The sequence below is a fragment of the Astatotilapia calliptera genome, chromosome 10 (assembly GCF_964374335.1).
Source record: "Astatotilapia calliptera chromosome 10, fAstCal68.1, whole genome shotgun sequence".
Taxonomy (NCBI): domain Eukaryota; kingdom Metazoa; phylum Chordata; class Actinopteri; order Cichliformes; family Cichlidae; genus Astatotilapia; species Astatotilapia calliptera.
Window position 1 is genome coordinate 14,567,771 of NC_137431.1, and position 17,236 is coordinate 14,585,006.

Here is a 17,236-nt window from a genome sequence, read left to right on the forward strand (position 1 = left end):
TCCAGAGGTTTTGAAGCCATTCGTACCACAGGGCCTTTACAGCTTTGTGTCCTGCATCTGTCATTATTTATTGACATAGCTGATAAATATAAAAACATCTGTTAGTATAAAACATCCCTTTGTACTGCATTCTTGGGGTATTTTGGGGTACTGTTTATGTCTATATAAAGCAACTGCTCACACTGAAACTGTGTTGGCAGATTCAAGCACAACTGGCTATGATTAATTACTCATCGACTGATCAGACTCAAAGGGGAATTTGTAGTTGCTTTGGTAGTTATCCTTCTGACTTTTTCCTGATAACAGATTCTTTTAGAATTGCAGAAGGAGCCTGAGGTAACAGCATGAAGCCAGGATTCATCGCCTGCACAACGGTAATGCGGGAAAAGAAATGATCAGATTCATCTGCTTTATTAATTACATAATCTAAAATTTGCACATGTTGGCACAAACACAAACAAAGAAAAGGAAGGTGTATGTCCCAAAAGAGCTGGTGAAAAAAGTGGAAGGTTTACCAACTAAGTGCATCTGAGTTATTTTTTCACAATCTCGTGAAGAGTTCTTGGAGAGATCTCCAAGTTTGTGATGAGGTCAGTAAACGCCTAGAGTGTACTTGGAATAGACAGCCATCAGAGGGACTGATTATTCCCAAAAATGTGGAAAACTAACATGTGTAACAAACGTCTTGCACAAGAGTACATGTCTATTTTTCTTCCAGCATTAAAGAATTACAACATGACAGCACTGGACTGCAAGTACTAATCATTATCATTTCTAAATTACTTTGTAACAGCAATCTGGTCAAACAAAATAAGTTCATGCTAGGACTTCCTGGCTGCAGAACAAAATCCATAATGTTAGTGAAAGCAACAACAAGTCTCAGGGCACTTTAATGGAGTCGCACCCAAGCCTGGATAGGGAGTAAAAGTGCAATTTGAGAGTCAATAATGAAAACAATCTGATCATTTATAATCTATTTAGCATCGAGGATTTTCAGCAGCTGTTGTGTCCAATACTGTGGAATATCGCTGCAGCTCAGACAAGCTCGGCTGTGTGGAGCTGAGCTCCACTGGACTGGAAAAGAGTATTTCTGTAGAAGGGTGTCTCTGCCATTTGGCACAGGCTCCTCATTACCAGCAAAAATATAGTTAAGGATGAAAAGACCTGAACAAGGCCATCAGACTGGAGACCAGGTGTTTGCCTGATAGCACTGAGCAGCACTGTACCGATTGTTTTCACTGTGTCAAACTGTTCATCCATCAAGACTAACTTTTTAGTGAAAAAATAATAGAACACTGCTTTAAACTAATTACAATGCTGAAAGTTGTTTATCGCTAAGATTTGTGTGACACCACAATGACAGCGATTCTCATGCTAGAGCTCAGTGATTGATTTCATTAAAACATATCACTGGAACCCAGTGCTGACTCTTCCACACACAAAACTAAAAGAGTTCCTTCTGCATGCACTCCATTGCTATGGTGAGCAGCTACTGTAATTTTTTTCACTGTTTTTATTATTAGGCATGTTTCCCGGGGGCAAGGTTTCAGAAATTCACAGTAGTTATACAACACAACCACAACACCATGTTAAAGCAGCGCACGCCCAATCATGCAGACACCCCGGTTTCAATAACTAAGCACTATCTTCTGTTGTCAAAGGAGCTTGCAAAGAAAAGTGTCTGGACTTCTTTAAGTTACTTGAAGACGTTTCACCTCTCATCCGAGAAGCTTCGACCAGCGAGGGAGGATAAGAAGGACAGACGCAACAACATTGTCATCCCCTATGTAGCCGGTGTATCAGAAAAACTCAGGAGGGTTTTCTCCAAGCATGACATCCCGGTGCATTTCAGACCCAGCAACACGCTCAGACAAAAACTGGTTCACCCGAAAGACAAAACGCCAAAACACAGACTTAACAATGTGGTGTATGCTGTACAGTGCAGCGAGGAATGCCCAGACCTCTACATTGGAGAGACCAAGCAGCCACTTCACAAGCGCATGGCACAACACAGAAGAGCCACCTCCACGGGACAAGACTCAGCAGTCCATCTGCATCTTAAGGATAAAGGACACTCTTTCAAGGATGCCAATGTTCACATTTTGGACAGAGAGGACAGATGGTTTGAAAGAGGAGTGAAAGAAGCCATCTATGTCCACTGTGAGCGACCATCTTTGAACAGAGGCGGTGGTTTACGACACCAACTCTCTGCCATCTATAATCCAGTTTTGAGATCCCTTCCCAGACGCCTTAACGCCCACTCACATCCTGGGCCATCTGATCTCAGGAATTCGCATGATAAGGTGGGGCCAGGTTTCACAATGAACTCACCCGAAACTCTGGCTGATTGGGACCCACACCCAATTTCACACCTTGGCTCAGGCGATTAGAGGACCATCAGGGGGTCAATTTGTCCCTCTGTGGGGGGAAACTCCCACTAGGTTTATATCTGGGACTCTCCACCATTTGACCTTAGATCTGAAGAAGCTTCTCGGATGAGAGGCGAAACGTCTTCAAGTAACTTAAAGAAGTCCAGACGCTTTTCTTTGCAAGCTCCTTTGACTACGATGACCTGGATGACTGAGAACCTTCACAGACATACTATCTTCTGTTGTGTTTACATTTTTGATCAAACTGAAAAAGACAGTGAAATGCAGAATTAAATTATAACCAAGCTGCTTTTATCCTAAAGATCCTGGAGCAGCATGTTAACCCTCAGAGTACATCTTACTTGTGGTTCCCACTGTTTCCGGGAGCATAATGAGAGGCAGAACCAGGCTCCAGGTTTGGGTTTGGAAGGCAGACTCTCTCTGTTCTAACATTAGGCTTCAAAATTTCCTTCTATGGCTGGATCAGGTGACTCTGATCCATTGTTTGTGCTGCATTAGGCCCATTCTGCCTGTTCTTCGTCTCTTCTGTGTCTTCCCCTCCCGAGATCAACACCTCAGCTGTTCCTCGGCTCGTTCCATAAAAGTTTATCACCTTTTTCCCTACAACCTCCTCGCATGTTGAATCTGGGTCCCGTCTTAAACCGAACCCCCTGCCAGAGCACGCTTTTTGTTTAGCGTAAGAAATGCATAAATGTTTTATGATTCAATCCATACAGGAGCAGAAAAATGTCCCGACATGAATGTAAAAACCCAGAATCCCTGCACCCAGTATCTTCAGAGTGCCAAGTGATTTATTCCACAGGGGCTGAACATGCATTCCACATCTGCACGCTGCACTCGAGACAAATAATCAAAATCATATGATGGACAAGACCATGAAATCAAAAAGGGAATGAACAACGAAAACAAACAACTACCACTCTCAACTCGTAGTAATACCGCACATTGGCATCGAAACCTAAATCATTCTGCACTGCAGAAGTCTGTTCAAAGTTACGAAAAGATAATAATCAGCCACATAATCATTTTTGAAAATCTCATATATGTGTGAATGTGTGTGTGAATGGGTGGATGACTGGATATGTAAAGCGCTTTGGGGTCCTTAGGGACTAGTAAAGCGCTATATAAATACAGGCCATTTACCATATAAAAGGTGAGTGAGAGGGTGATGCACAATACCCATGGAGAATAGCTGATTGGGAACCATTAGAGGGTGTACAACATTTTCAAATACAGCAGGGCTTGATGTGGACTTTGTTGCACTGTTAATCTACCCCAGTGTTCCTTCAACAGAACAGGGTGTTTGCATATAAATGTGCACAAACAGTCTAAAACACCTCTCCTCACCCAAAACAAAACAAAAAGAGAGAAAAAGCTCTCTCTACTTTCTGTTTTTGCAATGAGCTCTACTGACAAACTCCTAATGAATACAATGCATTCATCCTGGATGGATTCTGGTCACAGCCGTGGCGGCACAGCTGCTCAGAACTGTCAGGCTTACGGGGAGCAGACAGTGGCACACTTTTTTAGTTACAATTAGACACACTTGCATCTGCTACAGCTTTGTGAACTCTGCACTTCAACTCTAGAGCTGATAGTCGAGGAAAACATTGCTCGATTTACTTATTTCTACTCACAGTAATACAAAGAAAACATTTCAAGCCAAAGAAAATCTGCTCGGCTAATTATTTGGATGTGACTGTTAAACAGATGGAGATTCAACTCAGATTTGGTCAGAGTCTCTGTCAGACTTGATGGCGGCTTCTTGCTCCATTGCTTTCGCGTGGACCATCTTATATGTTCTTTTCATGTCCCTCATCAGCGAGAGAGCTTCCTTATATTCTTGCTTACTGACACCTCTGCTTTGTAGGGTAGTGGCTGGACAGAAAACAGAGTGTTATTTAAAGAAAGAGGGCTTTACAGGGGAAATATGTTGACATTCACTGCGTATAAGTAGGAAATGTGCATACCTAAAGGGACCACTTTTACTGTTTTACTCTCTCTGATTTCTTTGATCATGTCCTCTACCCTTTCAGTCAGCTGCTTCACAGGTTTCAGAGGTGGCAGCTCCTTAATCTGTGTGCAGTAATTAATAAAAACGTAGTTAAAGTCGCTCGGTTTATTGCAATTTACGAGCCTGCAAATGAAGTTTGCGTGGCTAAACATCAAACCCTTTTCTCTCGCTCCCTGTACGGCGTCTGGATGCTGTCGAGCTTTGGTTTCGAGTCCCTGTAAACATGGAGATTCTTCAGTGTGTGCTCCAGCATCCGAACAGCTGTTTGAATTCCTGCACAAAGAAAGGAAGAGAGAAAGAAAGCATCAGTATTCTCCACGGTCCCGCTGTATAGCCAAACTTTACTGGCTTTGAAACAATTGACAAAAAAACGAAATGGCTGCAGATGAAAATACATTCCTCCTTCCTCACCATTGAGCTTGAGCACACGAGGGTTCGGTTCGACATCCATCAAGAAATCAAACTGCTTTCTCTCCTTGCTGTCTGCAGTTTCTTTGTCTTCAGGAAGAAGACCAAATTCAAACTCAGGTCCATCTGCTGCCTGAGCATGAAATAACACTGACTACGTTAAAATGCTGCGGCATTAACTAACATTTAAAAAACTTGGTAAAATGATGGATTTTTATATCCCAATGAGGAAAACTACTGAAGAACATACCTGAGTAAGAAAGAAGGGTTTTCTTTTTTCATGGAAGGTGTGGTTTCTGCTGTTTTTGCCTTCATTTTTGCCAGCCTGGCTTTGTGGATTCAGCAGTATTAGCTTCTTTGACACCTTTGGTATTTTTTCATCCACCTCCAATATGAAAACATTGAAAACATAATGATTCATTCACTGAAATGGAACTTTACAGTGATTAATACAAAAGCAAAAAGCTTGATAACACACACCAGACTTATTTTTATCCATTTCTGAGCAATCAATCATTAAGTTGGCCTTGAAGACCTTAGTGCATGCAAATCCACTTTTAATGGATTGTTAGCATGACCCCACTCTACGCCCTTACAGAGTTTTATCAGAATTCATAAAAAACGATCAAGTTTAGAGGCAAACGCTACCAAAAATATGACCACCTTGGAGTCAATCACACGTCCTTTCTGCAAAATCACTAAACCTAAGACTCCAGCCTGGACATTGATACAGCAAAATTCAACGGATCGTGATCAAACACAAAAAAGTCCAACCTTCCATTTTGGTTCAGTGGACACTTTCAGCGGGCGCTTCACAACCTCCGGTGTTTTCTTCTGCTTTATTGTTATTCCAAGTCTCTCCTGCATGTAGGCCAGCAAGGGAGGATCTCCTGTATTTAAACAAAGACATGATGAGGTTGTTTCTGAAGCCCCGAACACCTATTTTAAAATGATTCTTTACAGGAGGAATATTACCTCTCCTCCGCGTGGTTATGGGGTTGAACTGAATATCAATTTCACGAAGCTTCGGGAAAAGAGTGGCAGCCATCAGTGCTTCCTCCTTAGCAACCTGATGAGAAACCACCGGTGTGTCACGCTACCTCGTTTCCCCAAAAATAGTGGATTTATTTATAAAAAGCAGCAGCACACCTTGTTGTCAGCTAGGTTGAGGTACTGCAGCGCTGGAAGAGGTAAACTGGATTCTTTGCGGTTCTGCTCCCAGTTGTGTTTGCGAAAGATCTAGAGTGACCACGAGACACACAAGTTTAATGGGAGAATAACACCGAGCTACAGTGATGACACATCTAAAAGATCATGGACGAATTACCTCTGAGATTCTTGTCAAATACTGATCGGAAGGCTCCGAGTGAGCGAGTGCTGGATCGGGAGAGATATTTTTAAAGGAAATTTTGGACACACATGTGAATTACACAAAGCTGATGCCGAGTATTTACCCTCTTCCTCCTCTTCTTCAGTGGCAGTCTGCACAGGTTTGGAAAAACCCACCAGTTGCATGAACGGTATTTCAGAAATGCAGTTCCCCTGTAGGCTTAAATGCTTTAGCCTGTAATCAACAATTAAAAATGCTTAATGAGCGTTTCCACTAATTTGCTGTGCCTTGTGATAAAGGAGTCCATGTTAAGAAACACTTTTATTTAAAAGTGCAATTTCTCACTTGCACTGTGACGCACAAAGGCTGGCAATATGCATGCAGACTTTTTAAAAGTGCATTTATAATGAATATTTTGTATGCAAAAAGTCTTTACAGGAAAACTTACAGACCTCGTTAGGTTTTTAAGGCTGCTGAAGACTCCAGAGGTCAGTTCATTATCATCAAGCATCAGGACTTCTAGAGCTTGAAAGCATGTGTCTTCATCTTTAGCCGGCCTACACGTAAACGAAGAAATGCTAAATGTGTGTGATGATACAATTAAAGTGAAATAAGATTTTATGTATCTATTTTCATCAGTGACTTTGGTAAACCATTCAACCCCTCATTTACACAAATCAGCCAATCACAGGGCAGCAGCTCGCTGCCTCTAGCCATGTGGTCATGGTCAAGACAACCTGCTGAAGTTCAATACGAGCATCAGAATGTTTACAGAGGTTGACCTCAAAGAGAGAAAACATCCCTTGACTGGCAGGTCTCTGGGAGAAAGTGCTGTTGATGGTGGAGGTCAAAGGAGAATATCCAGACTGCTTCGAGCTGATAAGAAGGCAAGGGCAACTCAAATATCCACTCTTTACAACCAAGCTCCTGTGAGCTAAGAGCAGGAAAAAAGGGCTGTAAGTTAAACAAGTTCACCAAAACTGGACAATAGAAGACTGGAAAAAACATGAAAGCATTGATCCAACCTGCCTTGTATCAGTGGTTCAGGCAACTGCAGGTGGTGTAATGGGACATTTTCTTGGCACACTACCTTAGTCTAAATGTCACAGCCTACTTGAGTATTGCTGCAGAGCATTTTCATCCCTTTATGACCACAGTACCCATCTTGTGGTGGCTGTCTCCAACAGGATATGCCCTGTCTCCATCTCCATCTGTACCATGGAGCTTTAAGGTAGTTCTGTAGTCAAAACACTGTCCAAACTGGTACTAGCAAGGTGTACCTAACAAAGTGGCCTGTGAGTGCAGGTTTACCGGATCAGAAGTGTGAATTTGGAGCATTTGTGCTCCCCCTTTTGGTGGGTTTGAAAACTACATTTGTGAATGTTTCAGGAATGAAATGTGTCATGAAATCATAACCAAGGTACTGGATAACTTCATGGATCATGATAATCATAACACTTAAAACATGCTGAGTTAACACAGATTTTAAAAGATAGCCATAAATTATTTCATCTTGGAATATTTTACTAATTATTTATGGGAGCTGGATTCAGCCAGTTTAATGACTACCACTATTGGATTTGTAAATTTGTAAATCAGGCAGCTTTTTATACCTAAAGTTTGTTTTGTTGTCAGTCATTTAACACAAAGCAGGGCAGAACTGTGTGTGTATGTGTGTCTGTGTGTGTGTGAGGTGGGGATAGAAGACCAAGACTACACTCGCAAATTCTGTTTTTGCCCAATACCAATGTGCACATACTTCTGAAGTTTATTCATTTGAAGCTTTTCAGTATAAACGTACATCAAAGTGGGCAGGAAAGACGAGCAAATTCATCATCTGAACTGATGGACGGCTAACGTCTCTTGATCGTGGATGAAACGTGGTAAAAAATAGATTGCTATTTCAGGCACTTACAGCTGAGTGGGGTCTTGGTGTGAGGAGCCCAGATTAGGAGGGAGACGCTGAAGCTGATTTGCAGTTAGATGAAGGACCTTAAGACGTGGGAGCCGACCGAGAGAATCAATAGCATCAGGTGATAAGCAGTTGTAGGACAAATCCAGAACCTGCGAGGATTAAAATGCACTGTTCGGGTGAACTTAACCACATTCAAAAGAAGAAGGAGAGAAGAAGAAGAAGAAAAATGGCACACATTTAACTCTTCCTCTGAATGTCAGCATCTCTTTTGCACATTCACAGTTACAAAGCACCGCCGAGTCATCTTACCTCGAGAAGAGGGAAGGCAGCAGCATCAAACATCAAGTCGCTAACCTCATTTAATGACAGGTTGAGTTCTCTTAGAGACACAAAACTACTGAAAGATCCTGCAGCAAAAACAATGGACAGCCTCTGATATGACTTCATGAAAGAGGCACACACAGCGATGCTAGAATGAAATCTGCAGGATAATGTATACATGCATATTCACCTAGAGAGAGGGAGTTAATAGATGCGTTGATGTAAGCCACGTTATCAAACACCTCGAGTTCTTCTGGTTTGACCTGTGACCCCCAGTATAAAGGAACTAATCACAAATGATTTTAACCAACAGGCTGATAAAGGTAAGTAAAAGTAGGAAAAGGTGGCTCTTACAGAGCTTAGTTTCTGCTCGCTGATGTCCAGAGAACAGAGCTCAGAGGGTCTGTCAACATGATGCAACTGGAGCTGAAAAAGAAAATAAATAAAAAATCACTGTTTTTCTAACTTTTGTCAGATAAGCGTTTGTGTGTTGAATTCAAGGTTCATACCAGGAAAGCTCTGTCTAATGTGACTCCATGAGAAGTATCAGCCAGCTCGCTCTCACATTTTTTATAAGCTGCTTTTGTTCTCCTACGTTGATGCCTGTATTTTTGCTCCTCTGCCTCCCTGTAAGCTGCAAGCCAGTGCCCAGCACCTATAAAAGCAAAGATGGATGACTAAAACCACGCCAGCAGGTGTTTTCACACAGGTAAACACTCTTCATTATTGGTTAGTCTCTTCATTCTGGATCTGTCAGTTCTTTTCTCACTGAGCAGTGCATCTGCTCACTAATGCAAATATCTTATGAACCAGTGACATGGCAACAACCCAGTATATTTTGGCTTAGACATGTCAAGATGACCTGCTGAAGTTTAAACTGAGGATCAGAAAGGTGATTTAAGTGGCATAATTGTTGATTCCAGATGGGCTGGTCTGATTACGGATATGTGGGCATGTATGTTCAAAATTAAACTATGATTTTTGCCAACTATGATTTCTCTCAACTAATCCCACCATTCATACACCTGTATACAGACAGACACATACAGTTTAATACAGTGTAGACAGCTCAGTAGACCAAGCACAAATATTATTTAGGGTATGGCCCAAATTCCATTCATAAAAGTGCCCTTTGGTACTGCTTGAACTTCTGGGCCCCTTTTGATAAATAATATTTACTTTGTACTGTACATAGCAGTAGCTCACATTACAGCATTTACAACATTAGAGTAACCAGCTAACTTGGTTTTGGTGCTGTTCGTTTTCACTATATTTATTTCACTAATATAAGCTAGTTACAACCTTGCTTTATTTCAACATACCGTCTCGTCTTCTGTGGTGTGAAGTCCCGGCAGGGAAACAATTTACAGGATAGCTCCGCCCTGCGTCAGCGGTGTAGGACTCTGAAGTCATCCTGACTGCAGCCAAATCCATTTATCACCACACTATGTCAAAAAACTGCTACAATGTGTTTGATCCCGAGCTTCAGTGTAGCTCTCTGTATCTTAGCAACAGCACGTAAGACGAGTACCGCTTCTCCCGTCCAGCAGGGGGCAGTAACATTTCTTTTCTAAGCTAAAGGCGGAAGAGACCGGTGAGTTTAGGTGTTCAAAGATTAACTAAAATGGCAAGATAATACTCCGCCGGGCCAACCTGAGGCATTCAAAGACATTAAAAAAGCACGTTTACAACCAGGAAATGCTTTATTTTGTGTATTGTTTGGCAAATAATTACTCTCGGAAGATTTTAAGCCTGACCTGTGTTTGTTTAAACCGGCTAGTTAGCTAGCTTCTGTGTAGGGCGTCCCTGCGGGGGAAGGCCGTTTTAGAGCGGCGTAGGTAGTGACAGCCATAACTGATATGTAGTCATTATTGCGGTAGTGCTAGTAAGAAAAACACAATCAAATACGAAGGTGGATATATTCATTTGCATAAAGTCGACGTTTAGTTTAGCTGAGAAGCGAACGCGGAAGGGAGCGTAAAAGTCTCTCTCGGTCTCAGGTACGGCTTCGTTTCTGATGAACCAACAGCATCAGTGTCGTGAACATCAGAGGTCTCTGGTTTCGCGTGCGATTATAGACGGTATGATGTTCAGACAAAGATCACGAGTGGGACCTGTGAAGAGCGATCAGTGAAGGTAAGGGCTTTGCTGTGCATGCACGGTGCGAGCTGTTTGTGGCAATGCAGCGGTCTGTGTTTATAGGGAGCTGCTGGAGTGTGAACTCTTCACCGAGTCTGTGCTTTGAAGGTTGTTATAACAAGACTATAAAAGAAGCTGAGGCTCTGTCATGCATTTTAGGACATTTTATTGCTCACAGGAGCTCTGATCCACCATGGGAAACACGTCGTCGAAGGGAGACAGCGGAGAAGAACCTCCTAAAACAACTTTGTTTGAAAGGGAGCCAAGTGGGATAACATACAGAATCCCTGCTCTCGTCTATCTGAGGCACTGTCACACCTTCCTCGCCTTTGCAGAGAAGAGATCCTCACCCTGTGACAATGACGCCAAAATTTTCGTTATGAGGAGAGGCACCCTGAAAGAGGATGGATCCATGCAGGTTACCATTGCCACATGATCACTTTGATTTTCATAGTTGAAGTTAACATGATTTGTTGTCCTCTTTTCAAATGTTGCCTTTGTCATGTTTCTGGGATTTTGTTTTTTTTTCCAGTGGTCGTCCAGTCAGGAGCTGTCTTCGGTGTGCCTGCCAAACCACCGCACTATGAATCCTTGCCCGGTGTATGAAAAAAACACCAAAACGCTCTATTTGTTTTTCATCTGTGTGTGGGGCACAACCACGGAAGCGAAGCAGATCCTGACAGGTAAGAACAAGACTCGTCTTTGCTACGTCAGCAGCCGAGACGACGGCCAGACTTGGAGCCAAGTGACAGACTTAACTGACAGCGTGATCGGCGAGGCCATTCACAAGTGGGCCACATTCGCCGTGGGCCCCGGCCACGGTGTTCAGCTTGAGAACGGCCGACTGATCATCCCTGCGTACGCCTACTACATTCCTTACAGATGCTGCTCCTTCCCCATCCCTTGCACAGTCTACCCACGTGCACTGTCAGTATATAGCGAGGACTTTGGACAGACGTGGCACATAGGTAAGATGCTGCGGAAGAAGTCGTGCGAATGTGAAATGGCCGAGATCATAGACCACGAGGGCAGGAGCCACCTCTACTGCAATGCTCGTAATGCCGGGGGCCACAGGTGTGAGGCTCTCAGTGAAAACAGCGGCGTCTACTTCGACAAGCCCCACATGGCCCCGGAGCTGGTGGAAACGCGCTACGGATGTCAGGGAAGCATCATCGGCTTTCCCGCGCCGGAATTTGTCCCAAACGACGACGCGGAAAGCAAAGCCTGCGGCACGTCGCTCCTGTCACCAGACACGCAAACCTGGCTCCTCTTCATGCACCCGACGAGCAAGTCCAGAAGAAGGGACATGGGTGTGTATTTGAACCGATCCCCCCTGCACTCATCCGGATGGGACAGACCCAGGATCATCCACAGGGGGCCCAGCGGCTACTCGGACCTGGCTTACAACGGGGACAAGGATCAGTTTTCGTGCCTGATGGAGTGCGGGAAAGAGAGTGAACTCGAGCAGATTGCCTTCGTGTCGTTCTCCCTTAATGATGTCATGCAGACAGGCGGCAGGAAAGAAAAGCGTTGAGCGGTCTAACTGTGGTCGCTTTTATTTCTGTGTTAGCAAACGAAGCTCTCTGACATTCCCCCACAGCCTAAAAACAAAAAAAGGAAAAAAAAAATAGAGAGAAAAACAAAACAAAAAGCCACTAAATATGCTGTGCAGTAACATCCGTCTGTGTTTACTATTGTTCCACATTCTGGAGATGATAATGCATGCATGAGTCGTGTGTTTCGCTGTCTCCTTGTTTACATAAGAAAAAAAGTTATTATAAGATTAAATATTATTAATATGCAACAAGCTGCATAAGGAAGAACACTATTCTGAATAGGCTAGGTGGTTTGTTTCAGGCATGCTGTGCTGGACTGTCACTTAGGGAAAAAAAACTGGCTTTGCGTGTAGCATGTTTGATAAGCACTTCATCCCCGTTTGCATCTTATTAAACTGCCAGTGTTTTCTGAGCAGCAGAGACAATTTGCCTACCTCTTTTTATTTTCATACGAAGATCATAGCAGGCCTTGGAAAGAGTTTCCTCCATGCTCAGTCTCTTCTTTTTTACACGTCATGTGCTCTGATTCACGTATGCCTTCTCCACTGTTTGGAACGTGGCCTGTCAGTGCTTTCCCCCCCCCTGCAGGGTCACAGTCGGTGCCATAAAGGTGGCAATAAAACTGGAGGGAAAAGATGCATCCAGCTGACCAACTTCATCTAAGTTTTTCTTGGTTGTTTGTTTTTAAAACGTGATAGATTAAGGCTACTTTTTACCGCACACATATTTTTTTATGACATTAATTTTCAAAAGCAATACAGCACTCCGTTATTGTTGATTTCCGGCGCATTGAGCATGACTTTCTTTTCCCAGCGTAAACTGAGTCGCTATGACCAGATACATCTGGCTCACTATTGGTTCGCTAATGACGGCATGTGACATCAGATGAGGACTCGCTATTTATGAAGCCACTAGGAATTTGCACATGCGGAATATTGTACCGTGTGACTTTAATGTCCCTCTTTGCCTGTTGTTGTGCGGCAGACAAGAAAAAAACATTTAAAATAAGAAGCCCCGAGGTGGCATTAGTTTAGGTGTGTTTCTGTTGTGGAAAGTGACAAAAAAAACCCTGCATGAAACGTGTATTTTAGTAAAATAAAGGTAACCTGTGATCACCTGGCTTCCTTTTTTTTCTCTTTTTTTCCTTGTGACAATGTAAAGTAATTGAAGAGCTTGTAAAAGCTGACTCAGAGCAGGAAAAGTAAAAGAGATGGTTGTGTGCGTGTTTTGTTTTTTTTAAGCAGTTATAAAAAACACTTCAGATGCATTCCCATGGCAGCAAACAGAGGCTGAAGGGCTCCAGCTCGCTGAAATGATGTCGAGGACTTCTGTTGTGAAGCGGCCTGTGGGGAGTTTAATGTGATTCAGCAGATGTGCAAACAGAGGGGGAGGAATTAAGGACAAGCGGGAGCTCTTTATTTCCCCCTCCACTCTCCCAACTTTCCTAAGTAATACATTTCTACTAATATGGGAGTTTCTGATATATATATATATATATATATATATATATATATATATATATATATATATATATATATATATATATATATATATATATATATATATATATATATATATATATATATATATATATATATATATGCACTTGCATAACCTGAAAGCCAAACACGTGAAAATACAGCAATAAAAAGGAAGTCCACAGTAGCTTAGTCCACTTCATCCATTTATTGTATGGTAGCAGGTGGGGTCAGATTAAAGGAGTCGAGATTTAACTGGCTTGGCACAGTGGAGACAGCATACATTAGGAGGATGAGGGTTGTATGTGTCCTTGAAGCAAACGATCTGCATGGACTCTTTTTGAAATGTGCGAAGGAGGTTATTCTATTGGAATAAGTGCATGTGAAACCCTGTCCTTGTCTTGGCGAGCCCACTGCAATAACTACAAAGTGTTCGAATTATCAGCAAAGATCCAAATCAACATTATTTTAGCTTGTCTTCTTGTTTCTGACTTCCATATGGTGTCTGTGTAAAACAAATCTTTAAAAACGGTCCCTAAATTAATAAGAACAAAAATGATTTTATGTCTTAGATACTGCAGGGCACTGTAGTATTATCAAATGTTTCTACTTCAAACAGCGTATAGTTCTTCTTTCTGAATATTTTAAGCAGCAGATTGTTGCACATTTTCATGCTGTGCTAAGTAGCAGGAAGCCATCCTTATTGTAACAAAGAGATATCACCCAGTGGTCTGTAACACAGCAATAACATTCATGAGGATTTGGCTGCAGAGGCGAGCCTTACGAGAAACACTGAGTTGGGCTCATTCTCAGCACTCTGATGGAGGCTGAAGGATTTCAGGCTCTTTATTGACACAAATGCAGTAAATGTAGTCGGTGCACGAGTGCTCAGCTCGTGCTGACATGGGTTGCTTTGCTCCACTGCATTATTACATTTGTATTAGGATTTTAGTCAACACAGCAGAAGCTACAGGTTACCTGGGATTTCATCACCGGGTCTGACCTCTAATATAATCGGCTCACTGTAGGACCAAAACAACAGCATCTGGGTAAGGTATGAAATGTGCTTTATTAGATGTGGGGGCTTGTAGATCTCCAATGTGCTTCTGAACATCTTTCTCTCTGTTTTTTCTTCTTTCTTTATAACCTTATCCCCAACTTGTTTCACCGCACAGAGGATGAATCACGTGGCAAGACCTGTTTCCTTCTTCTGTGTTGGCGGTGAGGACGTCAATATTTTTCAGCACATGTGTTTCATCTGTCGCTCTGAGGGCACCTGGGAATCCAGTAAGAGAAGGCCTACCGGTGCTGGCGTCACAGATGTTTTCTGCTCGCTGTAAACATGTGTGGGGTCCCAGCGGGCACGGCACAGAGCGCCGGACACACGGCTGAGTTATTGTTCTCGTACCATCCATCTGAAAGAGTCAGGGGTGAAGAGCTGGCACACATTTAACAGGATGTAAGCAGGGAAATAAATGCAAGGCTTCTTAACTCGCACCTTTCTTGAATTTGTGAGCTTTTTAGTGTTTTAAATCCACCTGCGATTTAGTGCTAACCAAACCCCCAAATGTAATTGTACAATAACACTACAAGGTGCAAATTTGACTCCTTTGGATGTGCAGCTGAATATTTGTGTGGCTCATACTGTAAGCCAGCGCTTGCAAAGTGATTAATCAGATGTGGACTTTTGTTACAAATATAGTCTGTTATTGCACGCAACAAAGCTGCCTGTCACAAACGTCACCATCGTCAACATACAAGAAAAGGAAAAGTTTGATCAACTCATTGCGTTTCTTCGCAAGAAGCGCTAAGGAAAAGAAGGAGCTGATTAGTGTAAATCCACATAAGCACAAACAGTCTTAATGCCAGATTTCACAGAGGGACGTTTTTCCCCCTCTCAGAAAGAACAGTCTGAAGATCCACATGAATAATCAAAGTTTTTTACGCTTTAGTGAGGAGATTTCGAATTTCTCTGAAACAACACATCTCCCTGAGCCTTTTCACACACAAAAAATCACTATTTCCACGGTCAGCACCCGTCGCCACGCTCGGTCAACTCGTGCTGTTTTGGTGCAACACAAAGAGGCTCTGTTATATCAGCAGCAACACAAAGGTGCAGGCTAACCTCAAATGGAAGGAACAAACGAGCTTTGCAGGTATGCATTATGCACTCAGTGTTATCTGCTGGCTTCTGTTGACTTTAGTTAAGAACATTCCTCTGCCAGTCACTGCTTAACCACAAATAAAATAAAAATCTGTAGCTGAAAGCTGCTTTATTTTCTATCTGCATAAAAATGTCGAACAAAATAAAACAAAAATCTGAAGCAATTACAGGTTTAAGTGTCTTAGTCATCTAAGTATGTCCATCAACATTGTGTTGATCATCAAAGTGTACATAAGGAAGCTAAAACCCATCAAGGGAGCACATGATATGCGAGAATGAAGGTTGTGACTAATCCTAGTGCTCGCGGCCCATATGCAACTCGTAAAATTGCATCGCACATGTACACAAATAAAAGGTGGTCCAAAAATGAACGTGGAAGAGTAGCTAGCAGTTGGGGGTTTAGCGTCACACCTGTGATTAGACTACTCCGGGTTTTGGAAGTACAAAAATCTCATCTGACTTTGTATTAACAGCTGAAAGAAGGGGGTGCAAGAAGCTTGAGTTGGCTAATCCCAATGTAAATGTTTGCACGTTTGCAGGTTCAAAAACCTCTGGACTTCATGGAACAGGGTATGTGCTTTGTCCCTTAAGTAGGTTTGAGCAACAGACATGATACATTCACAATCAGTTGTCTCTTCTCTTATTATTATTATTTTTTGTTTGTGTTTTGGTTTCTCTTTGTTGCAAGACAGTAAAATATAAGTTAGGCAGGCAAAGTTACATTTTCAGGGTTTGATTGAAGGACCTATGTACACAGGAAGCTACGCTCAGTCGAACTGTACATCATGACAGACTCACGGAGAGCCACGTTTCAGCGGCTCCTTTAAGAAAACCTTCATGAACCACAGACTTGAACTCTCTCTTGTTACGTCACCGTCAAAACACATGAGCCTATTTACAATATATTGCAACCTCGTGTCTGCTGAAACAACTCCGGTGTATCAAAAACTCCACCTCGGAGATTAGTTTTCATGGCAAATCACACAAAAAAGGAGAAAAACAAAACAAAAGACACCCCCCTTTCACATTACAAAGTGTTGAAGTCATTACAAAACTAAAGGGAAAAAGACAAAGTGCACAGTATAAAATCTGTCGTGCGTGTGTTTGAGAATGGGAACGAATTTGGAGCGATGCAGAGAGAGAAATGAGCAGAGAAGCTGTGTTTTCAGGCTTCCACAAACAAAAAGAAAAGTTAACATTAATCGAAATCTTACCCTAAGTGGTCTGTGGTAAGACTCGTATCACATTTCATAAACTCAGACTTATTGTTTTTATTTCCCATCTTTTTGAAAACGTAACGTTCACCACAATATGTCCCAATCTTTGTGTCAGACACCCAGCAACCTTTCCGCTCAGTCCAGCCGTCTCAGACCTGCGACTCGAGATCAGCAACTCGGCACCGCTAGAAAGTGATGTCAGCATCTTTTGACATAGTTTAGGACGATGCAAAGATTATATGCAACATGGACACACAAGCCGTGTCTGCAGACTGCTGAGAGCCTTTAAGGCGAGCGTGCCCAG

At 42.5% G+C, this 17,236-nt stretch overlaps 2 protein-coding genes across 3 annotated transcripts; one reads left to right on the plus strand and one right to left on the minus strand.

The window, feature by feature from the left end:
• Window positions 1–395: 395 nt before the first annotated feature.
• Window positions 396–9,945, minus strand: xrra1 (X-ray radiation resistance associated 1). Its single transcript, XM_026181679.2, has 17 exons — window positions 9,701–9,945; window positions 8,888–9,033; window positions 8,733–8,804; window positions 8,569–8,641; window positions 8,367–8,464; window positions 8,058–8,206; window positions 6,595–6,699; window positions 6,267–6,376; window positions 6,140–6,189; window positions 5,962–6,051; window positions 5,788–5,881; window positions 5,587–5,702; window positions 5,063–5,197; window positions 4,816–4,945; window positions 4,562–4,677; window positions 4,361–4,466; window positions 396–4,268 (listed from the first exon to the last, which is right to left on the minus strand). Exons 1-17 carry the CDS (start codon window positions 9,810–9,812, stop codon window positions 4,114–4,116), a joined length of 1,857 nt encoding a protein of 618 aa, XP_026037464.2. The 5' UTR covers window positions 9,813–9,945; the 3' UTR covers window positions 396–4,113.
• Window positions 9,946–9,985: 40 nt separating this feature from the next.
• On the plus strand, window positions 9,986–13,193 carry LOC113030328 (sialidase-3). 2 transcript variants are annotated; one of them, XM_026181686.2, is made up of 3 exons: window positions 9,986–10,514; window positions 10,677–10,935; window positions 11,050–13,193. In XM_026181686.2, exons 2-3 carry the CDS (start codon window positions 10,711–10,713, stop codon window positions 12,049–12,051), a joined length of 1,227 nt encoding a protein of 408 aa, XP_026037471.1. In that variant the 5' UTR covers window positions 9,986–10,514; window positions 10,677–10,710; the 3' UTR covers window positions 12,052–13,193. The 2 variants fall into 2 exon arrangements, with proteins under 2 accessions (XP_026037471.1, XP_026037469.1); XM_026181684.2 differs by having other exon boundaries at window positions 10,696–10,935.
• The last annotated feature ends 4,043 nt before the right edge of the window (window positions 13,194–17,236 follow it).

Coding starts and splice junctions, on each gene's coding strand:
- xrra1 (XM_026181679.2), bottom strand. CDS start 9,812: ATGGATTTGGCTGCAGTCAGGATGACTTCAGAGTCCTACACCGCTGAC. Junction 9,034..9,700: donor ACACCACAGAAGACGAGACG/GTATGTTGAAAT, acceptor TTGCTTTTATAG/GTGCTGGGCACTGGCTTGCA. Junction 5,198..5,586: donor CCACTGAACCAAAATGGAAG/GTTGGACTTTTT, acceptor TTCATATTGGAG/GTGGATGAAAAAATACCAAA.
- LOC113030328 (XM_026181686.2), top strand. CDS start 10,711: ATGGGAAACACGTCGTCGAAGGGAGACAGCGGAGAAGAACCTCCTAAA. Junction 10,936..11,049: donor AAGAGGATGGATCCATGCAG/GTTACCATTGCC, acceptor TTTTTTTTCCAG/TGGTCGTCCAGTCAGGAGCT.